A 23,473-nucleotide genomic window follows, 5' to 3' on the forward strand; every position below is an offset into this window, starting at 1 on the left:
CACATAGAGTTCTGTGCGGAACAGGACCCAAACCTGGCATGAACTGCAGACCGGTAACTAGTTGTAGCCAACAGTGTCCGACAAAGACCAACCTCTAACCTCAGACCCTTTTTTGTGGCGGGAGAATACACAGCTGAGAATGGATTATCTCTGTATCCTTAATAAGCCCGTTAGAGTAAGGGAGAACTAGACTTGACCACACAAACTGAGCTCATCTGTATCTAACAAGCCAGTAAGGAGATGAGCTTTCAATTGACTTTAAAAAAGGAGTCCAGCGAGGCTGCAGGCACCCGAATTAGAGATTTCCAGACCGTGGGTCATCTAGAAACAAAATCTCCAAGAGGCAGCTGAGATCTTTTCATTTTGAAAATGCTTTAATAAGTGTTGACAACACTGTTTTGCAAAATGTAAAGGTACTATACAAATTCTTAATACAAAAAGAATAAATTAAAAGCAGATTTCTTTTTTAATTCTGCAACTTTGTCTACAACATACATCCTTTTCATTGATTACAGTTGAACAGAATCCAGTAAAATCATTTTCCATGCTCTACAGTCAGTTTCAGGAGCAACCTAACCCTTTCTCCCCGTTATTAAACTAGAGTCCATTTTACACGACGTGTAATAAACTATTGACATGAATGTGTATGTAAAACTTTACACCTAGTTAACTAAGCAGTAACTGGTCATCTGATAGCACCTGGAGGGGTCTGCTCTATTTAGAACTAACACTGAATGAAAACAAATCGGGATTTTAACAGTTTCAACACTCACCTGCATTTAAAAAAAAAAAAAAATCCACCTGTCTTACAACAAAGTCTGATGTAGGTGTTCCTACCAGTCTTCAGGCTAAACAGGCAACTTCTTACATGTATCCAAAGAATCCAGTCGGGCCTTTATACCAGACCAGGGGCTTCAGATTCCATCTTACTTTGTTTTAAAGAAAGACGGATCTGTGAAGAGCTCACAAGTGCTTGTTTGCACTAACTCCCGTTCCCTGCCACACTGATCATGAATCCCGTGGCTCTCAAAGGACTAACATTATGTACATTTTGTAGTAACTGAACGCAGCTCAACAGTAAAACCTGTTTTACGTCATCTCTGTCTTTCCTACCAGACTCTCGTGGCGTTTGAACTATAATTTTCCTCCCTCTCCATTCCTTTCTGCCTCCTGAATTTGAAACCCAAGCGTTGAGAAAGAATTTTCATCTCTTATCCCTGTCACCCAGCTGGGCTAAACGCGCGATCCGAGGGACTGCAGGCTGGATTTGAAACTATGGGACATGCTGTCTAACCTGCAGCCACGTGACCTCGTCACCTCCTCTGTTTCTCTGGACTTTTCCCATTGCACACAGTTCAGTCTGATTAGCCAGTATGTCTCTGGGGTGAAAGAAAAATGGCCCAGTGTATAGTGTTCCGAATGGGGAAGGAAGAAACCTGTTGGCCGTAGCTCTGATCCTCAAAGTATGAGCAACAAAAATAACCGCCCCCTCCATCCCCAGAATCCGTTAACATTAGAACCAGTTTTGTTGATCCCGCAGGGTTTACCCACCTGTTGTGTGAATATTCGTCCCTTCCCCAAGCTGTGTCACCAGTCCGGTGCCCACAGGGCTGGGGAAGCAAGCCCTGAATTGTCCGGAGTGGTCCCAGTGTGCTGTGAGCCCACAGCGCTTTCGAAGCTGCAGCGGAGGGAGCATTGTTAAACTGAGTTTTTAGGGTCCATCTTCCCTCCTGGTCTGGTAGTCTCGTGCTTCTCGGATTACACATACATAAAAAAAAAAGATTTTTCTTTTTATTCTAAAGCTACCTGTGGTTTTGCTTTCCCACAAAACTACCCCACCCCAGCTCCTGTCCCTGGCTGTCAAATGCCTTTCCAATAGGAAGTCGTTACAAGTGAGAAAAACCGTCCCTCCCCCCGCCCCCCTTGCGCCCATAAGCACAGCGTACCACCTCCGTGGAGACCGTGTTTGTGCCATTTTGAATAACCCAACTAAGAGTGTGCGCTTGTTATGATTAGAAAAGTATTTTTGAGGCCTTTGAAGATAGATGGCTTTCCAGTTGTGTCTTAAGCATAGCTCAAAACACATGTAAACATGCAGCTCTTTCTTGCCCTCTGGGTTTCTGCAGACCACTGTGGTCGATCAGGGTCGCTGCCAAGGCCGGAGGCCCCTGGGCCCCCGGGGAGCTGGCGTGCTCTTCAGCCCCGCTCCGCCTGCTAGTAGACACGGGAGTAAACTCTTCCTACCTAAGGGCAGAGTTGGGTTCTCGGAGTAAGTGACACATGGGTAACCGGGTGCCGAGAGAAGTCGGGTCTGGGCTCTTTGTCACACAAGTGTGCTAACAAGTATAAAATGAGCCACAACAGTTAAACACTCGAATGGATCGTGATGTGCTTTTTCCCTTGGTTTCCCATAAAAAGTAAAATCAAACACCTTGTGCAAAACAATAGGACACGCTTTTACTGCTTGTTTTAATGAGAGAGAAGCGCTCTTGGCCATCCCCACCTTCCGCTTCCTACAGATCCCACCAGGAAAGCAGCTCGGTGCAGGGGGCTGGGCCCGGACCCCCACGCAGCCCGGGCTGGCGGCGCACCCTGCTCCCCACCTGCGGGCCTGGCCTCTGTGGGCACAGCCCTGGGGACCCGAGGCCGCAGTGCCGCTCTGGCTCCTTTGACCGGGTAAGTTTTCCAGGCTCTGGCCTGAGAGAGAAGGTGGGACGTTAAGGGCGAGGGATAAAGAGATGGAAACAATTTACAAATGGTTGACTTTTCACTTATGATGAGTAGTAGCAGTTGAGAATTTAAAAGACTTCACTGCAGAAAGAATGTCTTCCTCTTGGCCCCTCATATTTTTTTGTTTTATTTTTAATTTTTTTTTAATCTTTGGCAGCATAGAACTGATTGTGATCCTTGGATGCATCTCTGACACATGACGCTTCCTGTTCATTCTCCTTCCCCTCCCCCAACAGCGACTCCCCCAGGGAACATTCCAAGTGTCAACTGAGCAGTCCCCGCGCATGTGAGGTGTCCTCCTCACCGAGCGCCTGGTGGGCCTGCGGGTGGCAGGCTGACCACAGCGGAACAAACAGTCCTTTGGGATCACCCTGTACGTAAGTCCCCTTTCCTGTTCTCCTGCCACTTGTCCACAGGAATCGGATGTCTGCTACCTTCCCTGATGGTTTCTGGCCTGGGGGCTGTCACGGCCCCAGGATGAGGGGAAGCCACCAAGATGCCATTGAGGATTGGTGCCTGGCTCTCTGTGGGCGAGAGCGCCAGGGGACACACAGTGGGACCGGAACCTTCCAGAATGTCTCCTCAGTCAGGGTTTTAAGGGTGAAGGGGATGCGGAGACGGGAGGAAAAAAAAGTGCTGAGGGCCGAAGCTGGTGCAGGGTGACAGTGCGTCTGGGTAAGGCAAATGAGAGGCAGTGAGGTGATCTCTGAATGGCGTTGAGGCGGTCAGATTGCGGCCGGCTGGCTCACACGAGGGTCCCGGGCTTGGCTTTCTCCTGCCCGTACCACTGGACGTCGGCTAGTTCTGGATAGAGGGAGGAATCCAGGAAACAGCTGTCGGTGTAGCTCCTGCAGGGAGGGCGAGGAGGAGAGGAGCAGGTTAGTGGACGAGCGCGGCCTTCCTCGGCCCGCGAGCACAAGTCTGTGCGCCCGCACGGGGGGGTCTGCTACTGCGGGGGGTCTCCCTGGGTCATGGGGAGGTCGGCCTGAGTCAGGGCCCGGCAGGGGGAAGCTGCTCACAGGCCAGAAAAAAGAAATCCACGCTCAGGAGCCCTGCACCAGGGACGCCTGTGCAGGGGGAGAGGGAGACGGGGGCTTGAGAACTCTAGGAAACCCTCCGGTCGGGGCCCTGCCCTCTGTGCCCACGCCTCAGGAGCGTGCAGACCTCCGGGATGCCTAGAGTCCTCTTTCAGAGAGCAGCTGCTTGGGTCGCCCTCCAGGGGACCTCAGGCACCACCAGCTTTCCCTGCATTTGTATGTGGTCCTAGAAGCACGTTCAGAGTGTCAAGTAAATGGAGATGATATTTTGAAAGGAGTTTAAAAAATTTTTGAATCCGCACTATTTTTGAAAATTATATCCACTGTTTTCTGATTACAGAAACTATGAAAAATGTATTGGACACTAGAATGAAAAAAGAGACTTTTTCAAGTCCTCAAGAGACGCATCACCGTGGAGGCTGGGAGAGGTGAGGAGGTCACGACAGACAGGCCGAGGCCGGTATTCAGGACTAGGAAACCGCCCCTTTCTGATCCCAAACTGGCTCTTTCCCGGCAAGAGTAGAGGTCAGACTTCACCGCCACGGACCCAGGAGAGCGGGTGGCATTCGCCCGGTTGGTATCTGGAGGTGGGCTAAGGGTCTGGAGCAGCCCATGCGGCCTGGGTAGATGAAGGCCTGCCCTCCTCTCCCCTGCCCCGCTGGCCGCAGCCCTACCACTGGCCCGCTCAACTCTGGGCTCTGTTCACGCACTGCATGTCGGGCCTGGCGCCCCCTGGATGCTGTTGCCTTTGTTCCTAGCATAGTTCCTACTGTCCTCTGAGTGTCGATTTGTAGCGAGTCCCACAGCGACGAAACTAGAGGCCTGGAGCCTCCAGGTAATGAAGCAACATGTCCTGTGAGTGACATTGGTCTGTGATTCCGGGGCAGTAGGTGTGTCTAGGCCCCAGAGCATATGCTGTTTCAGGGTAGAGCTGCTGCTTTGGGAACACCATGGGGCTTCTGTGTATGTCAGAAGAGTCCTGGTTCTCCCCGCCCTTGGCGCTAGGGCTTGGGGTGGCAGAAAAGCGACCCCGAAACCCATGCCCCACAGCGAGGTGAGCGAGCACCTTCCCCCCAGCCCCACGAGCCATTCGGTGAGCGAGAGCAGCTGTTGGGCGCATCTGTCTGACTGGCCGACCTTGCTAGGAACGAAGGGATGAAGGCATTTTGGTTTTGTAGATGTTTCTCATCTGGCTTTTAAAAAAACCCATAAAAGTTGGAAAACCCAAGGCATCGGTGGCATCCAGGGGCCTTTACTGAGAGTCCTGGGCTAGGACTCCTGACCCAGTGGGATGAAGGCCGCTTTCAGGAGCAAAGTGACATATGGGCCCTTCCTCCTGGTGCTGGCCATGGGCACCTGTTAGGGCATTTGAGCGGTGCAGGGCCCTGGAAGTGCCGTTCGCCATGTGCCTGAGGACTGAGAAAGTTTTCTGGCAGGAGGTGGTTGGATCCACTGGGGGAACCTATATGTTGTACTTTGGGGGCTGGTCCCTCCCTAACTCCTTGTGGTCCTGACGCTGCCCTTCCCCTTCCCCCAGGTGAACCAGTGACCCAGGTGGGCCAGTTAGAATCCTCCGCTTCAGAGAGGCCCAGCAAGGCCAAGCAGCCTTCAGCCCAGGAGGACGTGTTTCCTCCCGACACTGTAGTTAGCGGGGGCAGGAAGTGGAGGCAGAGATGTACGAGAACTAGCCAGGTCTGGCTCCCCTTGTGCTCTAAACCAGGCATGATACCGGAAAACCCATCCATTTCTAAAACAACAGTTGGATCCAAATTGTTTCTGGGAGTTGGAATAAATTAAGGCTACCTGCTCAGACGGCTGAAGCACCTGTGGAGAAGACACTTAGGATTTTCACTCCCCTAAGTTCCAAATAGACTTGCCCTCTTTTTTCATTCTGGTAAGAATGACTGCCCTGAAGTTTGCACTTCAAAGAAACGGCCTGTATGACAGGTCCTGGAGGAGACCAGCTGGAGCATTTATGTCTCAGAGAGAGAGAAGGCAAGCTCCTCCAAGAAGGATTTTTGGAATTTGTAACAACAAGAACAAAAAACCCTTAGTGGAAGGGCTTTGAATTGCTTCCAGAGCTGCGGGACTATTCCTGTAAACACTGAATTAGTAAGACGGGGACACCTGTCCTTAGTTCCTCAACAACTGGGGTTGCAACTTGATTAAAAGCCAGTAAGATCCCGAAATTTTACTTAGTTGAATTTTGTTTCCTAACAGTTTGGTGGCAGTGCTGGGATCCCAAGGAGACCTCACACGGCTTCGGGGACAGCAAGAAACACAGGCAGCGGAGACTGTGAACCCCAAGGTGTCTCTGTCACCGTTTGTGAGGCCGAGGGTAAGTTCCTCTCGGTTCCGAGCTCTGCTTTCTTTGCGTTAAGCTCCCCATGGAAGTGGCTTGCTGGTCTAAGTGAACACTGTCTGGCCTGACAGGTGGCTCTGAGTCCTCGGCCCTCACTTCACCTGCAGTCCCAGGCCAGGGCGTGGTGGCTTGGCTTGAGCTGGCCAATGGTTGCACCTGGAACCTCAGTCCCTAGTCTCAGTTAGTCCCCAGGGACCACGTGTTGGGGGCTGCTGGTTGTGCACACCTGACACCTCCTTTTGGCCAGTGCACGGCATCATCTCTGCGGTTACTGCGGGTCTGTTAACCTGCCCGTGAGGTGAAGGAATAACAGATGTGATGTTCATGAGAACCTCAGAAGCCAAAGCTGCAAAATGGGTGGGCACAGGCCAAGCACTGAGAAGCCATTAGGGCACTTGCCCCCCAGTGCTGGGGTAAGTGGGTTACGGAATGGGTTAGACGGCCACCAGGTCGACCTCAAGAAAACTTCCACGACCAGGTACACTGCGAAAAGCCCCAAGAACCCCAACCAGAGGCATGCTCCTCTTGGGTGTTCACTGGTCTCTGAGAGACCGAAGGCTCAGCTGAGAGCTCGTGTCCTCTGGTTCCAGACAATGGCATGTGCCACCTGGTGCAGCTGCTTGGGTGCCTTCTGGTTAAACACGCTGGCGTCACCGTGGCCGTTGGGAAGCAATTTCAGTCCAGAGCAAGACCAGAGAATGTGAAATGGAGCCGCTTAGGCACATGCCCTCAGAAGGACGGATCGTAAATGCCGAGAGATTGTGTCCTGTAACTCCCTGATCAATAGAAGACGGACACTTCTCTCCTGAGCAGCCAAAACCTGCCCAGGATCTCTCCCTGTTCTCAAGCCAGTGAATTGGGACCGTGGACATTGCTAGAACACTTGCCACTTTTCTGTGAGACTACCTTCTGCAAAGCGTAAGACTGCTGTGTAAGATAAGGTGCTTACGGACACGTAGGCTTTACACCGGGTCACCTGTCACCCACCAGACGATCCCGTGCAATCAGGGACACCTGGTGTTAGGTCAGACCTCTTGGAAAAACCCCCCAAAATGGGATCCCAGTCATCTCAAGGCTCTCTGGGTGCCCCCACCAAACCCCAGGGGTTTCATGCTAAAAATAGTTATGGTGTCTCATGCACACAGACCAGCAGCACTGAAGACAACCTAGAATCCCAGAGATCCCTATGAGGAATGTTCCAGTGAGACAAGTTCATTCATTTAAGACGTGCACATGAATGTAAGGGGTTCCCAAACAGAATGGGATCCATGTTTTAACTGGTACGCAGAAGTCTCCGGAAGGCTTCAAAATTTGGAACTGCTTCACTAATTCTGATTCATTGCAAAAGGGTAATGAAAAGTTCAAGGCAGAGGTGGTACCTAAAACAAAAGACTGTCCGCCTGCTGGGACTCCTGCTACTCCCCTTTACCTTCCTTTGTACCGAAGCGCTTGTGGTATTACTCCTTTATCCGAGTGGTCTTCCAGCCCGCAAGAGACTACGTGAGCCTGTAACACGGCTGTCAGAGGAGGGTCCCCACACGGGGCCCTCGAGGGATTCTCTTGTAGCTGCTACCAGTGACTCCTGAAAGAGCCCAGCAGAAACTAAACCTGGGGCACCCCGTCAGCTTCCGGTAGTGCATGAGATACACTCTGTACTTCAGACCCCACTCGCTCTGGAGCCCACAGATAGGAATCCTGGAAAAACTAGCAGAAGCCCGCGACAGGCAGGAATCCTTACCAGAGTCCTCTCTCCCAAATCTCTGTAGCCCACTCGAGAGAGGAAGGTAAAATTTGGAGTTCCTTCCTTTCCAACTCCAAACTGACGGGTTACTGAACCCCTCTCTCCCAGGGACAGCTGTTGCCCTCCTGTCTCCTGGGTCCTGAGAGCTGAGCTTGGCAGCCAACACCTTGCCCCCCCACCCCCCAATATATGGCCAGGCAGAAATGTGGGTTGAACTCCATGTGCTTATCACCAGTCCTCAGGAAGTGTCTCAGCCTGTTTTGGTCATCTCTGGGAGTGGCTCTGGCTCCTGGGCGGGTGGTATTCTCTGTACCCTCTTCGGAGGACACCTTCTGTGTCCATGGTGGTGTTCAGTCCTAGCCAGGAATAGGTACTGTTTGGGCTCAAACCTGACAGAGTTGAAAGGATTTTTAGGAAGCTCTCTGGTCAGAAGTTGGCCAGATTGGAAGCAGACTATCCTCCCCAGAGCCTGACAGCAACCTCATGGGCAGCTTTCTCCCCATGTCCTCAGAGGGCAAGAAAAACATCTTGCCGCCATCTGTGGAAAAATTTACTAGAACAAGCCAGAGACTGAGCTCTAAATCTGGAACATAGGAATCTGGTGATTTCCATTCTAACTAGGGTGCAGTGGGATGGTGGGTCAGCCTGTGATGTCTCTCATGTTGCATCCCGATTTCTTAAGGAATTAAAAACGAGGGTTCCTGTCTGAGGACAAATCACATCTTCACCAGAACAAGTACAGCTCTAGGAGCAAGTCAGATCCCACATGTCGTTTTGACCAATCCCCAACCCTTCCCAGTTTGTCTCAAGAGGCTTGATGTGAATTTAAAAACGAAGGCCTTCTCCCAGGAATGATGGGAATGTTCTACTTGCAGAACTTGTCTCGTAGGCCATCCCTTTCCAGTGCAAACTTCAGGGAGGTCTTTCTTACCAGAAGGAGAAATAAAGGGGGGAGGCTATTTGGAATTAGGTGAATGACAGTCTTAAATGTCTTCTCCCCAAATGCTTTAGCTGTCTGAGCCGGTAACCTGAATTTATCCCAACTTTCAGAAACATGATTTAGTTCCAGCTGTTCTTTTGTAAACTAGTCAGTTTTGCATTCTCATACTGGTCTCCTGGCTACACTTTAAAACGAAAGCTGAAGATCTCTATGTCTGTGGATGTATGTTGTAGTTGGGTGATGTTTTTTCTACCTCTGGGTGATAATGCCAAAATTAATTTGTAAAAGTTTTTTAATTAATTGGCTTAAAAAGAAGCTTTCCTGGTCAACAAACCACTGCCAGTTTTGTAGCAACAAGATCACTTGAGAACACCATCTGGACCTGGGCCGCTGCCACAGGTTTGCACAGTGACCTCAGAGGCCATGTCCCTGGCCTGCCGACCCCAGGGCACGCACAGCCCTTCCTGTGCCTTAGAGGCTGCCCTGCCCTGCCCTCCTTAATCTCCAGAACTAGTCGAAAGGACTAAAGGCATCATTGAAACCCCATTAGGAAATTTCTGTGCAACTCTGGAATTTCTCTGGACCCAGATGCGGTCCTTGGACTTTCTGAAGCTCAAGTCCGTATGTTTAGGAAAGCTTGTTCCTTACAGAGCAGTAACTGGTGGGTGCACGCATTTGCCTCCTTCCTGGTACTCTGACCCTTAGATTGCCCAACCACACCTGTTAGGATATTGCCCCTTCTTCCCTCTTTCCAGAGCAAGAATACCACCTGACCTTCATGAGCCACATGCCGGAGAGCACTCGTACTGGAAGGGACATCAAGTCAAAGACTCCCTCTGCCCTATTGTGAAAGGACCTTTCTGGTACTGCTGACCAGTTCCTGCCCAGCTAACCCTGGAGGCATCTGCCCCTGGATTCATCTGTCCCAACGTCCAGGAGTCAGGGGACCTGAAAGGAACAGCCGCAAGCTCTCCAGCCACCAGGAGCGGAGGGCTAGCCCGGGTGTCGGACCAGGCCTCGACCACTGTCCTTCTTCTCTTTGAAAATCGTGACAGCCAAAAATGAACCAGACTCCTCCATGTAAGTGTTGTTTTTCTATCTGCTCTCTTCTGTTACTCCTTGGAAAGACTCGGAAAAACTATACGCTCCCTCTTACGGACAACTGCCCAGGGAGACAACCTCTCAGACTGCTGAATCAGCCTTCGCAAACTCTGATGTGTCTGTGATTTGGGGCACCCCTGGGCTTTCCTGTAGCCAGTTCTCCTTCATAAACCACATCCAAATTCCCTTCAGTGTCAGCTTCTACTTCGCAGCCAGGCTTTCCCAGTGCCTTCTTGTTACCGTTCTCCAGTGATACCAGTCCTTGACCAACAAGGTACAGATACCCGTGTGCCCTAGATAAGTCCACTGGCATCACCAGGCTCTTAACGATTTTCTAAATCAGATTCACCCCTCATCACAAAGAATTTTCACCAGAAGCATCTGCTTTGACAAGGAATTTAGAACAACTCTCTATTTCAGACTAGGAGACTGACTTCCTGAATGTGCCAAAAACCTAACCAATCCCTGGCTGGACCGAGCAGACGTGGCGCTGACCCCCTGAGCAGGGCCGCTTCAGCCCGACAGCACTGATCTTTGTCCGGGGCGGGGCGCTGATCCTTCTCCTGGGGCCTCTGAGCACCCAGACTGGCATATAAGCAGTTCTCTCCCTCTGGTTCTGTCAGTGAACCCCAGCTCTCCGCAGCCAAACTGAGACACCTTATTGGTCAGCTCCCCTGAATTTACATTATCAGGTTAGAGGAGACCAGGAAGCATTCATAATTCAGGAGTCGCTTCCTTTGGCTGATCTCTACCTCGCTGATTAGGGGTGCACGAACAGGCTAGGGCCCCAGACTTTGCTTTAACCCATCGAACCACTGACAACTCAGGTGCTAAGGCTATCGCTGCCCAGCAAGACTCCCGAGGTTCTCTGCCTAAACTTGTCTTGGATGGCAGGCTAGCCCTCGATTACCTCTTGGCAGTACAGGCTGTCTGTGCCACAGTCAGTCAAGATGCAGACTTGGCTTAACACTTCCAGGGAAGTCAAGGTTCAGTTACATTGTCTGAGAAAAAGCCACTGGTTACAAGTCCAGTTTGACTCATCTTAGAATTCTGATTTATTCAGCTGGTTCCCAAAAAGACCAGGCTTATGGTTTAAATCTATACTACAATTGGGTCTTTCTAGCCTACTTGTCATTTTGTTTTATGATTCTTTAAAGTACTGAGTTGCCCATCTGGCCTTTGTGAAAATAACGAGCCTGACGCATTTCAAAGCCTTGGGCAAGCAGCTGTCTGACATCTACACCCTTGACAAGGTCTCCTTGCCTTGACCGTCCACTTTGACCCAATATAAGTTGCTCAGGAGTGGCCTTTTGCTTGCTACGATTCCCAAAGCTGTTCTCACCCTGAAGGAAGGCATGGTAAAGAATAAAGATACGAGTATGAGTGAAGAAACAACACGGATCATCAAAAGGTGAAGTCCCTGCAAAAGACACTCAGCGTGTATTGCATGATTGCTGCCCCTCACTCGATACTGAAGGGGAAATGTAGAACCAAACTAAAATGGAGTCACTTATGTCAAGGACAAAATGGAGACCATCAGTGCAGGCTCATAAAGGAAAATTAACCTATCCTTACACAAGTTCTAGCTCTTCCCAGAAATCAGAGGACACCAGCCAGTCTCCCAAAGCCAATTCGGTTTAGTCGCTTTCTGAACTTTCCTGTCCCCTGAAAATATGCATGGTTTGGTTTTTGGCCTTGCTGTTGTTCAGATGGGGCCACTGAGATCCCCTTTCCAGTTCCCTCCTCTGTGGCACATGACATGTGAAGATGGTCTTCCCTCCAAGGGGCTTGTGCTCCATCTAACATCTTTGATTACGGAAGGAATAAAAGGGAAAACAATGCCTAAACAACATGGTTATCGGTGATGGTTTCTGCAAAAGATCTTGAGCAATAGTGGGGAATGTGAAAGGATTTCAATCTTAAATGAAATCAGAGGCTATGAAATGAACAATCTCACACATGTCCCGTCCCCTCAGAAGAATGGAACTTAAGAACTCAGAAATTGATTTTCCGTAAATACGTAACTTACTTACAGAAGACTGAGACTGACTGCTTAACCAGAGAACTATGCCAAGGATCTTTTCCTGTCCTGCAGCCGGCGAATTTGTTTAGACTCTGGTTGGACTTTTCCCTCTTCGCACACTTTGCAAATCCAGCCTGCCCAAGCCCTCAACCGCTCACCTGTCGCTTGCTACAGCCTGCATTTCTCAAAATGCACTTCTTCTGCCACTCCCACATGAACCCCATTTCTGGCCGCTGGAGCCTGCCTCAGTTGACCTACTTAGTGAGGTGGTTCGCCATCACTGGGAACATTCCAGTTAGATAATCCACGTAAGTCAACCTGAAAGCAAGGTTTGCCAAACGCATCAGAATGGGTTACCCACCTTCATGGGCATGCGGAAGCCTGCAAAAGATTTCACAATTCCAGAATAGCTTCATTAAGAGAGTCATGCAAAGGATAATGAAAAGTGAAGGCCACAAGAGGTACCCGAAACCAAGACCATAACACTGATGTGACTCTTCCTGAGCACTCATGATCCGCTCATCCTCTGAAGTGTCTTTTCCCTCTGAAGAGACCACATGACTGTCAACAAAAGTCTGCCCCGTTACTGGCCCCAAAGGTGGGCCTCCGATGAGCCCTTCTCATAGTTGACGGGACTCTGAGGGGTTTTCTGATAACCTGTGACCAGTCAGTCCATTAAACAGCCAACGGGAAACTAAAATGGAAATGAATGGAGAGCCTTGCTCAATTCTGATAGATTCCAGGGCTATACGCTCTACTTTATGCCTCACTTGCTTGAGACCCTGCAGGTGAGAGCCTGGGAAAAGCGGCAGAAGCTGGCAAAGGGCAGGAATCCTGATCGGAGTCCGCTTCCCTGACTTCTTACAACTCAAGTCTTTACAAGAACAGAAGCACAGCCATTTAAATGGAAGCAATGCAGAGCCCACCTAGCATTTTTAGCAATCCTCAAATCTCCACACCCACCCCCCCTCCTCCTGCCATCACCTCAAAAGCTTTATAATTACTGTAAAATTCTGGCCTCAGGATAACAAAATTCTGTCTTGAAGGAACTAGAGATGTAAGTGTTCTATCTGGTTTTCTCTAGAGTGTCCCTGGAAAATCTCAAAGGATTTGTTTCTCCCCTTACAAAAGATGCTTCACTAATTAGGTTTATTTGCTACATTAAATTACATGGGAAGCTTTGTCGTGTAAGTAATAAAAACCTTCTTAGGTTATTTTTATAGACCATGTTATTCTTGAAAATGTATGAAGTTTCTAGAAATCTGATATGTCCTGGTATAATGTTATTCATAATTTCAGTTATTATCTTTAAATGTTGTATATCACAGAAATAATCAAATTTCCTTATCAATTTCATTATAATGAACTCCAATCAGATCTGAGCATTTTAAAGTGTTTTGTCATTTATAGCCACTTGATTTTGCAGAACTGAGACTCGGGAAGGAATCCTACCAAGAACTCCTGACCCCTGACACTGCTGCTCGATTACAAGGTGCTGAACCCTGGTGCGTATTTTGTGACCAAAGAAGGCTCCACCTCCCGTCTGGTGCAGTGCAGAAGCTGGAGACGCCAGACTCAAACTGACGAGTTAGAGGGGTACCAAGTCAAGGTTGAGGGCTTCCTCCCAAGGTGTGGCAAATTTCTCTTTCCCTCTCTGACCATTCTTCCCCTAATTCTTACTCCATGAAGGTCTGTGTGATCCTTTTGTCCACCTTTCTCCTGGCTCTGGCCTGCAGAGATAATGCCATTGTGCACCCGTCTCAAGCCACTGCCACAGGAGAGGTAATCTGGCCTCCGGAAGATGGCCGGATTCCCCCCGATGCTCTTGCTCCCGCGGTCCTGCCCATCACAAACTTCTGCCTGACTGCCCGCGCCTCACTTGCCCTGGGCCCAACGCAGCCCCTCTGTGCACCAGGTCACACAGTCTCTGGTTACGAACCCCAGGCCCAGAGAACTTGGCATCCAGGCTCTGTCCAAAGAAAGGGACACCAGGCAAGGGTAATAACCAAATAAAACCACAGACCTCGAGTTGTACTGGCCTCCGTGGCTGTCCTCCTCTGAGTCCCAAGCCACAGACTCAAATAGGAATGACCAAGAAGCATTCACGAATCCAAGTTTGCTTCCCTTGGCAGATCGTCCGCCTCCTGGGCAGGAGTGAGCTCGAGCGAGCCTGCACTTTGGGACTTCTCCCTCACTCTCGCAGATGTTGCAGAATTGGCTTCTAGAACAAGACCTGCCTCATGAATTCCTAGGCTCTCTGCCCGAGCTGTTCTGACGCGTAGCCCCGGAGTGTCTCTCAGCTGAGGTGCTGCTGTGGCCAAACAGTGCCACTTGCTGAACTCGGACAGATGCTTTCCAGGAAGCGAAGACTCAGTTATCCAAGACCCCCGCACATGGCAGTGGGCTTACGAAAGGGACTCCGTCGGTGGGGTCCTCCTCAGCAGTTGTTCCTCTGCTCTAACCACAGTCATCCCACTCGCGCACGCTTTGCTCTCAAAAGCTTTAACTACATGGTTGCAGCCGTTCACCACCCAGCAAGGGATCTCCCTACGGACAGAACTTCAGAAAAGGAATGAAGAGAATGACCAGCTTATAGAATGAACCTGATCTAGTGACCTGTGAGTACCACACAGAGATTCAGCAAAACCTGTGAGAACTGAGTGTTAGCTACAAGTAACCCTAATGCCTTAAGTTTTGATCACATCTCTTGGTGAGGCTAGGAGTCTGAATAAAAGGAAGGAATTGTTAAAAATAAGAAAACAAGTCCAAAATGGAGTCTCCGATGCTAAGACCCACATCACCAAACTGAGACCTCAACTTAATTAGCATCAGTTCTCCCAGAGTCATAACCCAATCAAAAATGACCTTGCAAGAACCAGTCGATTTTTTGCCTAGTATAAATCCGTGTTCCTGCTCCCTTCTGCCTAGAGAAGTCTCATCTGGAACAGCTCCTTTCTATCTGCTAGAGATGCTGCCTGAGTCTTGAATTACTGAATAAAGCCTATACAGTCTCTCCGATTTCCTCAGTTTGTTTCATTGAGCACCATCTTCCTCTCAAAGGCTAAGCCCCTGTTTTCCTAATCTCCCATCTGCCAACTCAGGAACCTTTCATTAAAAACTGTTCCACGTGTCTTTCCTAGTTTGTTCAGGACCTCATCCTGCCCTACTTTTTAGGGAGAAGTCTCTACAACACTCACTCTCTACAAGATGAGGCTCTTTGCTGGTCATCAGACACCCCTGCCTGTTGCTGCATCTGTGTTTTTGCCCGTGGAACGCTGCCTCTCCCCACCCCGGCCAACCCACCCCAAGCCGCGGAAGCCAGATTCAAGAGCTACTGCCATAAGCCTGAGTCCTCCTGCTCCCCCGGAATGCTCTGAAGTCTCGGGGTAGTTAATACCTGCGTCCTGCTGCTCCTCCCTCTCCTCGAATGGCTCCTGTTAGAACTCCTGGTCTCAAGCATGGTTCCTGGGACACAGGGTTCTATTTTTGTCTGAAAAAAAAGCTTATAACTTTTTATCCGCTATCCTTATCTTTTTTTAGTCGACCCTTGAAATGCTATTTAGATCTCAGTGTCTTATCTACCAGTTGGAATCTGGGCCCTGGGAAGCAGAACCTGACCAGGAGGTACTGGTTTTCTGCCCACTACAGCAGGGCTTCCCAAATTTCAAGTGCATTTGGTTCACCCAGGAAGCTCATTAAAATGCAGATTCAGGGCAAAGGGTGGCTCACTGGGTTAAAGCCTCTGCCTTTGGCTAAGATCATGATCCTAGGGTCCTAGGATCGAGCCCCCCACTGGGCTGTCTGCTCAGCAAGAAGCCTGCTTCCTCCTCTCTCCCTCTCTGCCTACTTGTGATCTCAGTCTGTCAAATAAATGAGTGAAATCTTAAAAAAAAAAAAAATAATAATAAAAATGCAGATTCAATTTCAGTATGCCCAGGAGTTCAGCTCTCCACCAAGCCCCCAGGTAATGCTGGTGGACCACATTCTGGAAAGCAGGGCATTTGGCAGAGTCTGCATCTGTCCCTCAGGAATGCTAGACGAAATCATGGGTGATCTTCAGGTGCCCAGGTCAACTCAGGTCTGCTTTAGGTGCTTTGAAATGTCAACTCCAAGAAGCTCTTCTCTCCATGGACTAAACCATAGTCACTAAACCAATACATACACAGAGTCTGAAAAGGGCTAGAACATACTCTGAGGTCTTTTCTGGGAAGTAGCACGGGGACTAACATCTGCTATAAAAACAGACATAGACACAGAGCTCCATGGGTGTCCAGAAATAAGACATAACAATAACAGCTTCCACACCATTCACAAGTTTCCTTCTGGAAATTACGGTATGGGCAGGGGGGACACATGCAGCACATGTGAGACCACAAACTCATGAGCAGCGAAGGGGGGAGGGCTAGGAGAACCAAACATTCCCTTACGGTACCTCTATTCATCAGTGCTTTGGTGAGTTGGAGACTCAGACCCATCCATAATGGGTGAGTTTTCTGTTGCTTCTCTGAACAAAGGAAAGCAGAAGAAGGAAGAGAAGAGAGGTCATGTTAAAGAGAGGAACCGACACAGACATGATTAGTAGCTTATTAATACGTTGGAGAGATCGGCTGACTCCACACCCAGTGTTAGTGTTAGTGACAGACAACCCCAGCATGCAGAGCTTTCAGGCCCCTGGAGTGAGTCCGAGACCTCCTCAGTTCCATGAGGAAGGCAGGCTTTGGCACTTTTTACCCATTTCCCATTTTCTGATCACAGTGCGGGGAGTAGTTACTGGTTGTTCATGATCATTCACCTCCACATGATAAAGGTTCACTTCAAGGACCCAGATTGTCTCCAGTGGGTTTCTGGTTGGTCCTGAGGCCTCAACCAGCTCTCTGCGGTGACACCCAGGTATCAAGACCAGGACAAGCCACGTAGGCCTTTGGGGTTGTGTTCACCCACTTCCGGCCGGCTGTCAGTCAGTCACATTCAGATCACATTGGAGGAGCCAAACAGGCTAAAATCTTAAGTTCTTACTTGGGTGGAAGGGTTTGGCCCCGGGTGGTGCCATCCTGAGAGCAGACCTAACATTCTTGGAGTTTCTCTGGGTGCAACTCTGGGGCCCGAGGCCTTGCAGCAGCTGCCTGACCCCACAAGACGGAGCTGGCGTGCGGCTGGGATGCAAGGGAGGGTCATAATGATCTGGGACAAGGACAGAGCTGTGGCCCCAAAGGTACACCAAGACATGGGAGCGGTTGCAAGTTCCCTGCAGTTGGGACTGCGGGCTCTCCCACGGCAGACGGAGCGGGAGGTGGCAGGGGGCACAGCTCAGGGCTGGGCAATCTCAAGCAAGCCTCAGAACCTTGTTCAAACACAACTGCCCGGTCCCAGGCCTGAGTTTCTAATTTCGTAGTCATGGGTGGGCCCCAGAATCTGCCTTTCTCACAAGATCCCAGGCCACAGATGCTCAGGCTACTGGTCTGGAGACAACACTGTAAGAACCACCGGCCTGGCAGAAAAAGACAAGACCCCGGAGGTCAGGGAACACACACAGCATCATTCGGCCGTGTGACTCCGGGCAGGGCACGGCTTTTCTCTGAGCCTCCTCTGTCAAACCCAGAGATCTGCGTGTCGCCCCCTCGAGGCCGCAGTTAGGGACATACGAACGCCTCCACCTTAGAAAAAGCTCCTGGCCTTTGAGTACGCAGCAAGCACTCAATAAGCATTAGCTCGCCTTCCCTTCCGTCAAACACTAAGGCCCCAGAGAGCCGGGCCTTAAAACCACCACAGATAAGTGAACAGGAAAGGAAACAACATCTGCCAAGCACAGGAGCCAGAAATGCCGGCAGTGGAGCCGGTCGCGGTCCCCCTGATCCTGCTCCCGCACAGCTGCCAACCCTTCCCGACCTCCCCGCAGACGCTCCAGCAAACGGGGGCCTGACTAAAGCCAGACAAGGGATCCCCTCGCTTCTTCACCCCACGGTCACCGACAGGACGTGATAGCCAGGTCGAGGCGACATCTGAGGAACAACAGAGGCGGCAGGGACCTCGAGGACAGCAGCTTCCGTGCGTCCTCGGAGCTTCGGGAGTCGCGAGCTCTAACTGTCTGCGAGGTCAGAGGCGCTCTGCCCACGCTGGAGCCCAAGAAGGAACGGAATGCTGCTTCATCTGGGTGGACCTTGTCTTACGGTTCTCGGGGTGCCTGTCCCCAGTGCCCGGTGTTTGTTAAAAACAAGCAGCCGGCCAGGATGGAGACGGGCTCTGAGCCTCCTGCCCGTTTCCCTCAGAAGCATCCTGGTTCCTGGACGGGACACCCTGAGGAGCGAGTGAAGCCTGCACAGGGCCCAGTGCCTGATGCTCAGATCCTCTGCCTCTTGCCAGGCCCTGCAAGTCCACCTGAGACCATCTGAACACAAAGGCTGCGACCAAGAAGCACAGTCTACCTTCGGGCACCGACCTTCCCCATGTTCCTGGGACCAGTGTCGAGAGGGAGCTGAGACCCCTAGCCTGTCTAAAGGAACAGCCATGGAAAGGAGCCAGGTCAGAGGGAACAGCATTCTCGCAGCTTCTTCGGGAAGGAAGAGGTTTCCCAGGAACACACCCTCACCATGTGTTTGCTGACAGACCCTTCTGTCACTAGGATCTTGTACTTGTTACTACATCCTTCCTCACTAACAAGGAAAGCTGAGGGTCATTCTAGAGCCTGGAAGAGGAGTCCGGAAAGTCTGAAAGGGGGACTCACCCAGTCTGCCAGGTCAGGATGTGGTGGGGACTGCTTGGGGGCGTCGCTCCAATTTCACTCGACGGTGTTGAGCTTCTCTGGCTTTGAGGTAAGGCAGCTGCAGAGAGGGGACCCAGAAGAGACAGGGCTCACACACAACTCAGGTGAACTTCCTTCCAGAAAACCCAGATATGACCCCGTAGAAGGGTCACAGTGGGGAGATGCCGACCCTGCCCCCCATGTTTGGCCAGTTCCATTTTCATCCTCAAAGCATGCGGCTCCATTCCAGGTCCAGCTGCCCTGGGGCTCCTAGGCCCCAGCTCCGCACTGGGAAGTGGCCACAGGAATGGCGACAGCCCCCACTGTGGCAGGGAATCTGAAGCCCCAGGAAGAGCCCGTCTCTCTGGACACCAGGGAGAGAGGCCTCTGGGCATCCTCAGATGTGGCCCCATTGTTGAAATGGTGCTATGAACAGAGAACTTCCAGAAAGATGGCCAGCACTTGCTCCTTGTTTCAGGCCTATAACTGACCACTTGAGGACACGCCCAAGGGCGCGGGGCCTCTATAGGAAAGCTTATCCAAATTTGACTACTAGTGTATGGATACGGGTAGCATTTTTCTAGCTAGGAAAATTCATGTAAAGTAAATCCTCCTGGAACACATCCTCTGCCTTCCTGGGAACGGAATCTTTCTCATCAGTAACCCTCAGAGACAGCTGCTTTGAATTGTCACCTACCATATGCTCCTGGAGAGCTACCGAATCTCTGTCCAGGAAGCCAATCTACAAGGCAAGCGCTACCGTTTTGACAGAACAGAAACCACTGTTCCCATCAGCTGGCAGCTGCTAAGGCCATTCCAGAGGCTCGTGCTCTTTAAATGGTACCATGTAATGCATTCATTTGTTCCTTCCCAAAATCCACCTGGAGAGTCCAGGGCACATTTCGCCGGGCTTCCATAACAGCTGAAGGAGGAACGTGAGAGGGGCGAGGACCATGGTTCTCTCTTGGCTGCCTGAATCACTCTATTCTCATCTCTGGAACTTGTCATTTGGTTGGTGGGCCATAATGAATGAGTCAACGGGGACAGAAGGCAGGAGCTGTGAGCCCTGGTGCACCCAGGCTGGTGGCCCGTCCCTCCTCTTTGTCCCACTCATTCCAGGTCCCAAGAATCCCTTCCTGTTCCCCAAAGGTGAACCCCCTTTTCTGTCTTTCCCCCGATTACCCTCATCTAACGCCCGTCACAAGCCAGATCCTGACTTGGAGTTCCTTCTGTTGACTACTCACTCTCATTTTATTCTTCCATTTTTTAAAGTCATTTAACTATGTCTCAACCTCCTCCCTTTTCTTTCCCTATGGTCAGTCTGAGCAGAGCCTCCTGGCCATGCCCCCACCTCCCTGCCCTGTGTGTGTGCTGAGAGCCCTGCCCCTCACTGCTGAGCACTGACGGCCACTGTCACACTGTTGTTTCCCAGGCAGGAGCTGGGAAGAGAAAGTAGCCTCTGAAGCCAGCCATGATGGTGTTCACTCTGGCCCTGCCCAGTACTTAGTACAAGAATACAAAGTAACTCTTAATCAGGTTAGGAAAGTTTTCAAGATGTAGTATCATCTTGATACTACAAAAATTCCTCCGGTCACGTTCCTAACATCACGGAGAGGGGATCTCCAGAGCAGCTGGGGCTGAGCTCTGGCACTGGAGCCCACAGCTGTCCTCAGCCCCACCCAGGGGACACCCCCTGAATCCCAGGGCCCTGGCGCCGAAGCCCAGCACCAGCATCCGTCTGGAAGGGGCCCCTCGGGTCTCTAACTAGTGTCTCTTCAACCAGGGTGAAGGTGCACCTTGCACTGGATAAAGCCCGAGACCCTTCTGCACAGAGCTTCTCTGGCTGTCCCTACAGGAAGTGGCTGGAGGGACGGTTTGCACTCCCACCTCCGAAGCCGAAGTGGGGGCCAGTTAGCCCAGCACTGCCCCCATGTTCCCCGAGATCTATGGCCCCTGCAAAACCCGGACTGGCATCGCAGGCGTGAAGGAGGGAGGCTCCCCTGGAAGGCCTCCAGTCTCATGGGTCTGACGCCAAGGTTTCTAGAACTCAGGATACTCTGAGCAAACCAGAAGCCCCGCAAACAAGCCGCTGGCTCCACCCACCCCCACCCCGCACGAGGACGCATGTGCCAGGTCGTGTCCCCCCCCCCCCCACCTCACCTGACGTGGCCTTGCACATCTGGGGCATCCTGGTGACCCTGCTGTGCGCCACGAAGGTGCTCTGGGAGGAGGTGCTGTACTGGGAGCCGCTGTCCGAGGACGTGGAGCTGGTGTGCGACAGGCGGCTGTGCTCCTTGTGCGAGGCAGTGGAGCGCTGGTACCACTGGCGCAGCTCGTCCGACACGGCGGCGCGACCCGCGCCCTTGTCGTGGGCACCCTCGCGGCCCAGCGACGGAGTCCGCAGGATCTGCGAGCGCGACGGCGTCAGGCGGCCCGCATCGCCCTCGTCTCCGCCGCGCCAGCTCTCCCTGAAGAGGCCGCCCGCCGTGTACGAGTTGGAGGTCTTGAACTGCGCCTTGACGCTGTAGTGGCCCTCCTGGTCGCTCTCCAGGCTGCGCACCACCACGGGCGTGGCGCTGCCCTCGATGTACAGCGGGTACTCCTTGATGCGGTACTGCGAGCTCGGCTGGCTCTGGCTGTGCAGGTAGACGCCGTGCGCGCCGCCGCCGCGCGCCGCCAGGTTGGGCATGCTGCCCGAGTTCGCCGCGCCCAGCGCACCCGCCGCCCGCTGTCGCTGCCGCTGCCGCGCGCGCGCCTTGGACGGCGAGTCCTCGGCCAGCGTGGAGTAGTTGGCGTTCATCTGCGCCGGGTAGTAGTGCTCCGAGCTCGAGTGGCTGGTGCAGGAGGAGCAGTCGTCCATGGGGTCGGAGCCGTTGCTGCTACGAGTCCGTGGGGTGTAGAAGTCGGGGCTCCCCGTGTCGTTCTCCGAGCCCAGGAGCTTGCCCTGGGACTCCAAGCTGGAGCTCCGGTGCCTAAAGTGCAGGGCGAGGCTGTGCAGCCGCGTGGGGCTGAGGTCCACCGACCTGCGAGGAGACGGCGCCTGGGTGGGTGGGTGGGGCCCGAGGGAGGGGGACGGAGAGCGGAGAGCGGGCTCTGCCATCCTCGGACCTGGGAAAGGGCAGAACGCCCAGCCCGGAGCTGCCATCTAGCAGACAGAGGAGAAGCAGGGCCGCCCTGGGAGTCAGGGCTCTCCCTGCCATCGACAGGTGAACGCAGGGGCCGGAGGAGACAGCAGATCCCTGGAAGCCAGCCCGGCCTCTCCTGTGATGCCTGAGTCCCCCGGGGGGCCTGGGACAGGAGCCAGCACCCACGGAAGGGTGTCCTCTGAAAAAATACGCCACTAGCCTGGCCTGTTTGTTTTCTTTTCTCTTTCTTTCTTTCTTTTTTTTTAATCGTGGAAAGGGCTTCTATAGATACAAAGAGAACCAAGAGAATCCCTATTTCTAGTATTATGTTCAATCATCTGAAACGCCCACTTTTTGTAGATCAAACAAGAGTCCCACAGCAGGCTCTTCACAGGCTTCAACCAAATACTAGTATGAAACCAACAGAAATGGATTTCCGTTCCCCTGAAACTACGACGGAAGCCTGTGGGCACATGAGCACTTCGGAATGCCTGGTGCCAACATTCACCCTGCCACTACCTTGTCTACAGTGCCCGCTCTTCTTTTGGGCCCCCACTCCAAGCACCCACCTCTGTTGCAGGGGTGGCCAATGCTAGGACACGTGTGAGACTCAGGGTGGCCCCACTGGCCAGGGAGAGGTGAGTTCCTGTTCTGTCACTCAGGGTAGAACCTGAAGTCCCCGGCAAGGGGCCCTCCGGGACTCGGTCCTCAGTTTCCTCTCTGGTGCCACCCTCTCCATCACCTGCTCTGGGCAAACTGGCCTCCTGGGAATGTGCCAAGTGCAGGCCTGCCTCTGGGGCTTTGACCTTGCCATTCCCCGAGATGGCCTCAGAACTTGCTACCTCATCCATTCAGGTCTCTGCTCAAATGTCATCTTATTAAAGAGAACTTGCCTGTCCCTGATGCTTTCACTTAACAGAGACTCTCTTTCCATTGCGCAGACTCCTGCCCTGTTCCCTTTTCTTCCTTGTGCTTATCACCACTTGACATATATTTTTCTTTCTTGTGACTCCCCGGTGCTAAAATGTCACTCCAGTGAGGGCTGGAGTGTGGTCTGTTTTGTCACTGCTCTAACCCCTATAGGGGTACCTGCTACATAAAGGCACCTGATAAATACTTGTTGCATGAAAGGATGAAGGAGATAATCTTGCCTGGACCGCTCAATCTTATCCTGTATAAATCCATCCTTCGTGTCACAGTCCTGGGCAATCAGGCTTTGATAAAATGGAATGGTGGCTTTGGTTCTGCCTCTTTTCAGAAAAAGAAAATGTGATTCACGTTTTCACTTCTGCCTGTCCTTTTTGCTCTACAATGAACTTACACCTTGCAGCACTGAGAAGTCCAGGAGAAACAGAGACATCAGCGGGAAGCTACGTGGAGACTACAGAATAAAGATGCCCGTGTCAGTGCGAGGCTGGTGTGGGTCCAACATGCTTCCCTCTAAGCTGGCCAGCCTGGCCTGCCTCCACATTAATCAGCAAATGTCCCTCCATGGGGGCCTGGCGGACTCTGTAGTGCAGCCAGCTCTTCCTTTCAGGGTTCTGAGTTCAAGCCCCACAGTTGGGGTAGATATTGCTTAAACAAATACATTTTAAACAAATCTTAAAAAAAAAAAGAAAAAGAAAAAAAAGGGAAGCTCCATGCCCACTGGCTCTAGAAGCTTGGGGTTCTCCAG

At 51.8% G+C, this 23,473-nt stretch overlaps 1 protein-coding gene and 1 long non-coding RNA gene across 12 annotated transcripts in view; one reads left to right on the plus strand and one right to left on the minus strand.

The window, feature by feature from the left end:
* Positions 1-351: 351 nt before the first annotated feature.
* FRMD4A (FERM domain containing 4A) overlaps positions 352-23,473 on the minus strand; it is a 608,721-nt gene continuing 585,599 nt past the window's right edge. For 8 of the 10 annotated variants that reach the window (XM_032349452.1, XM_032349459.1, XM_032349456.1 and 5 more), the window contains 3 exons: positions 20,834-21,696; positions 18,656-18,752; positions 352-3,578 (listed from right to left, as the gene is read on the minus strand). In XM_032349452.1, coding sequence (XP_032205343.1) covers positions 3,476-3,578; positions 18,656-18,752; positions 20,834-21,696 — 1,063 coding nt within the window. In that variant the 3' untranslated portion in view covers positions 352-3,475. Of the gene's footprint in view, positions 3,579-16,366; positions 16,439-18,655; positions 18,753-20,833; positions 21,697-23,473 lie in introns of all 10 variants that reach the window. The other 2 variants (XM_032349458.1, XM_032349454.1) reach the window with 1 other exon arrangement.
* LOC116594268 lies at positions 6,042-14,947 on the plus strand. 2 transcript variants are annotated; one of them, XR_004287133.1, is made up of 4 exons: positions 6,042-6,105; positions 9,566-9,890; positions 13,361-13,439; positions 14,067-14,947. It is a non-coding gene; the product is annotated as an uncharacterized LOC116594268 (long non-coding RNA). The 2 variants fall into 2 exon arrangements; XR_004287132.1 differs by having other exon boundaries at positions 9,566-13,439.

Source organism: Mustela erminea, chromosome 6, assembly GCF_009829155.1.
Source record: "Mustela erminea isolate mMusErm1 chromosome 6, mMusErm1.Pri, whole genome shotgun sequence".
Lineage (NCBI taxonomy): Eukaryota > Metazoa > Chordata > Mammalia > Carnivora > Mustelidae > Mustela > Mustela erminea.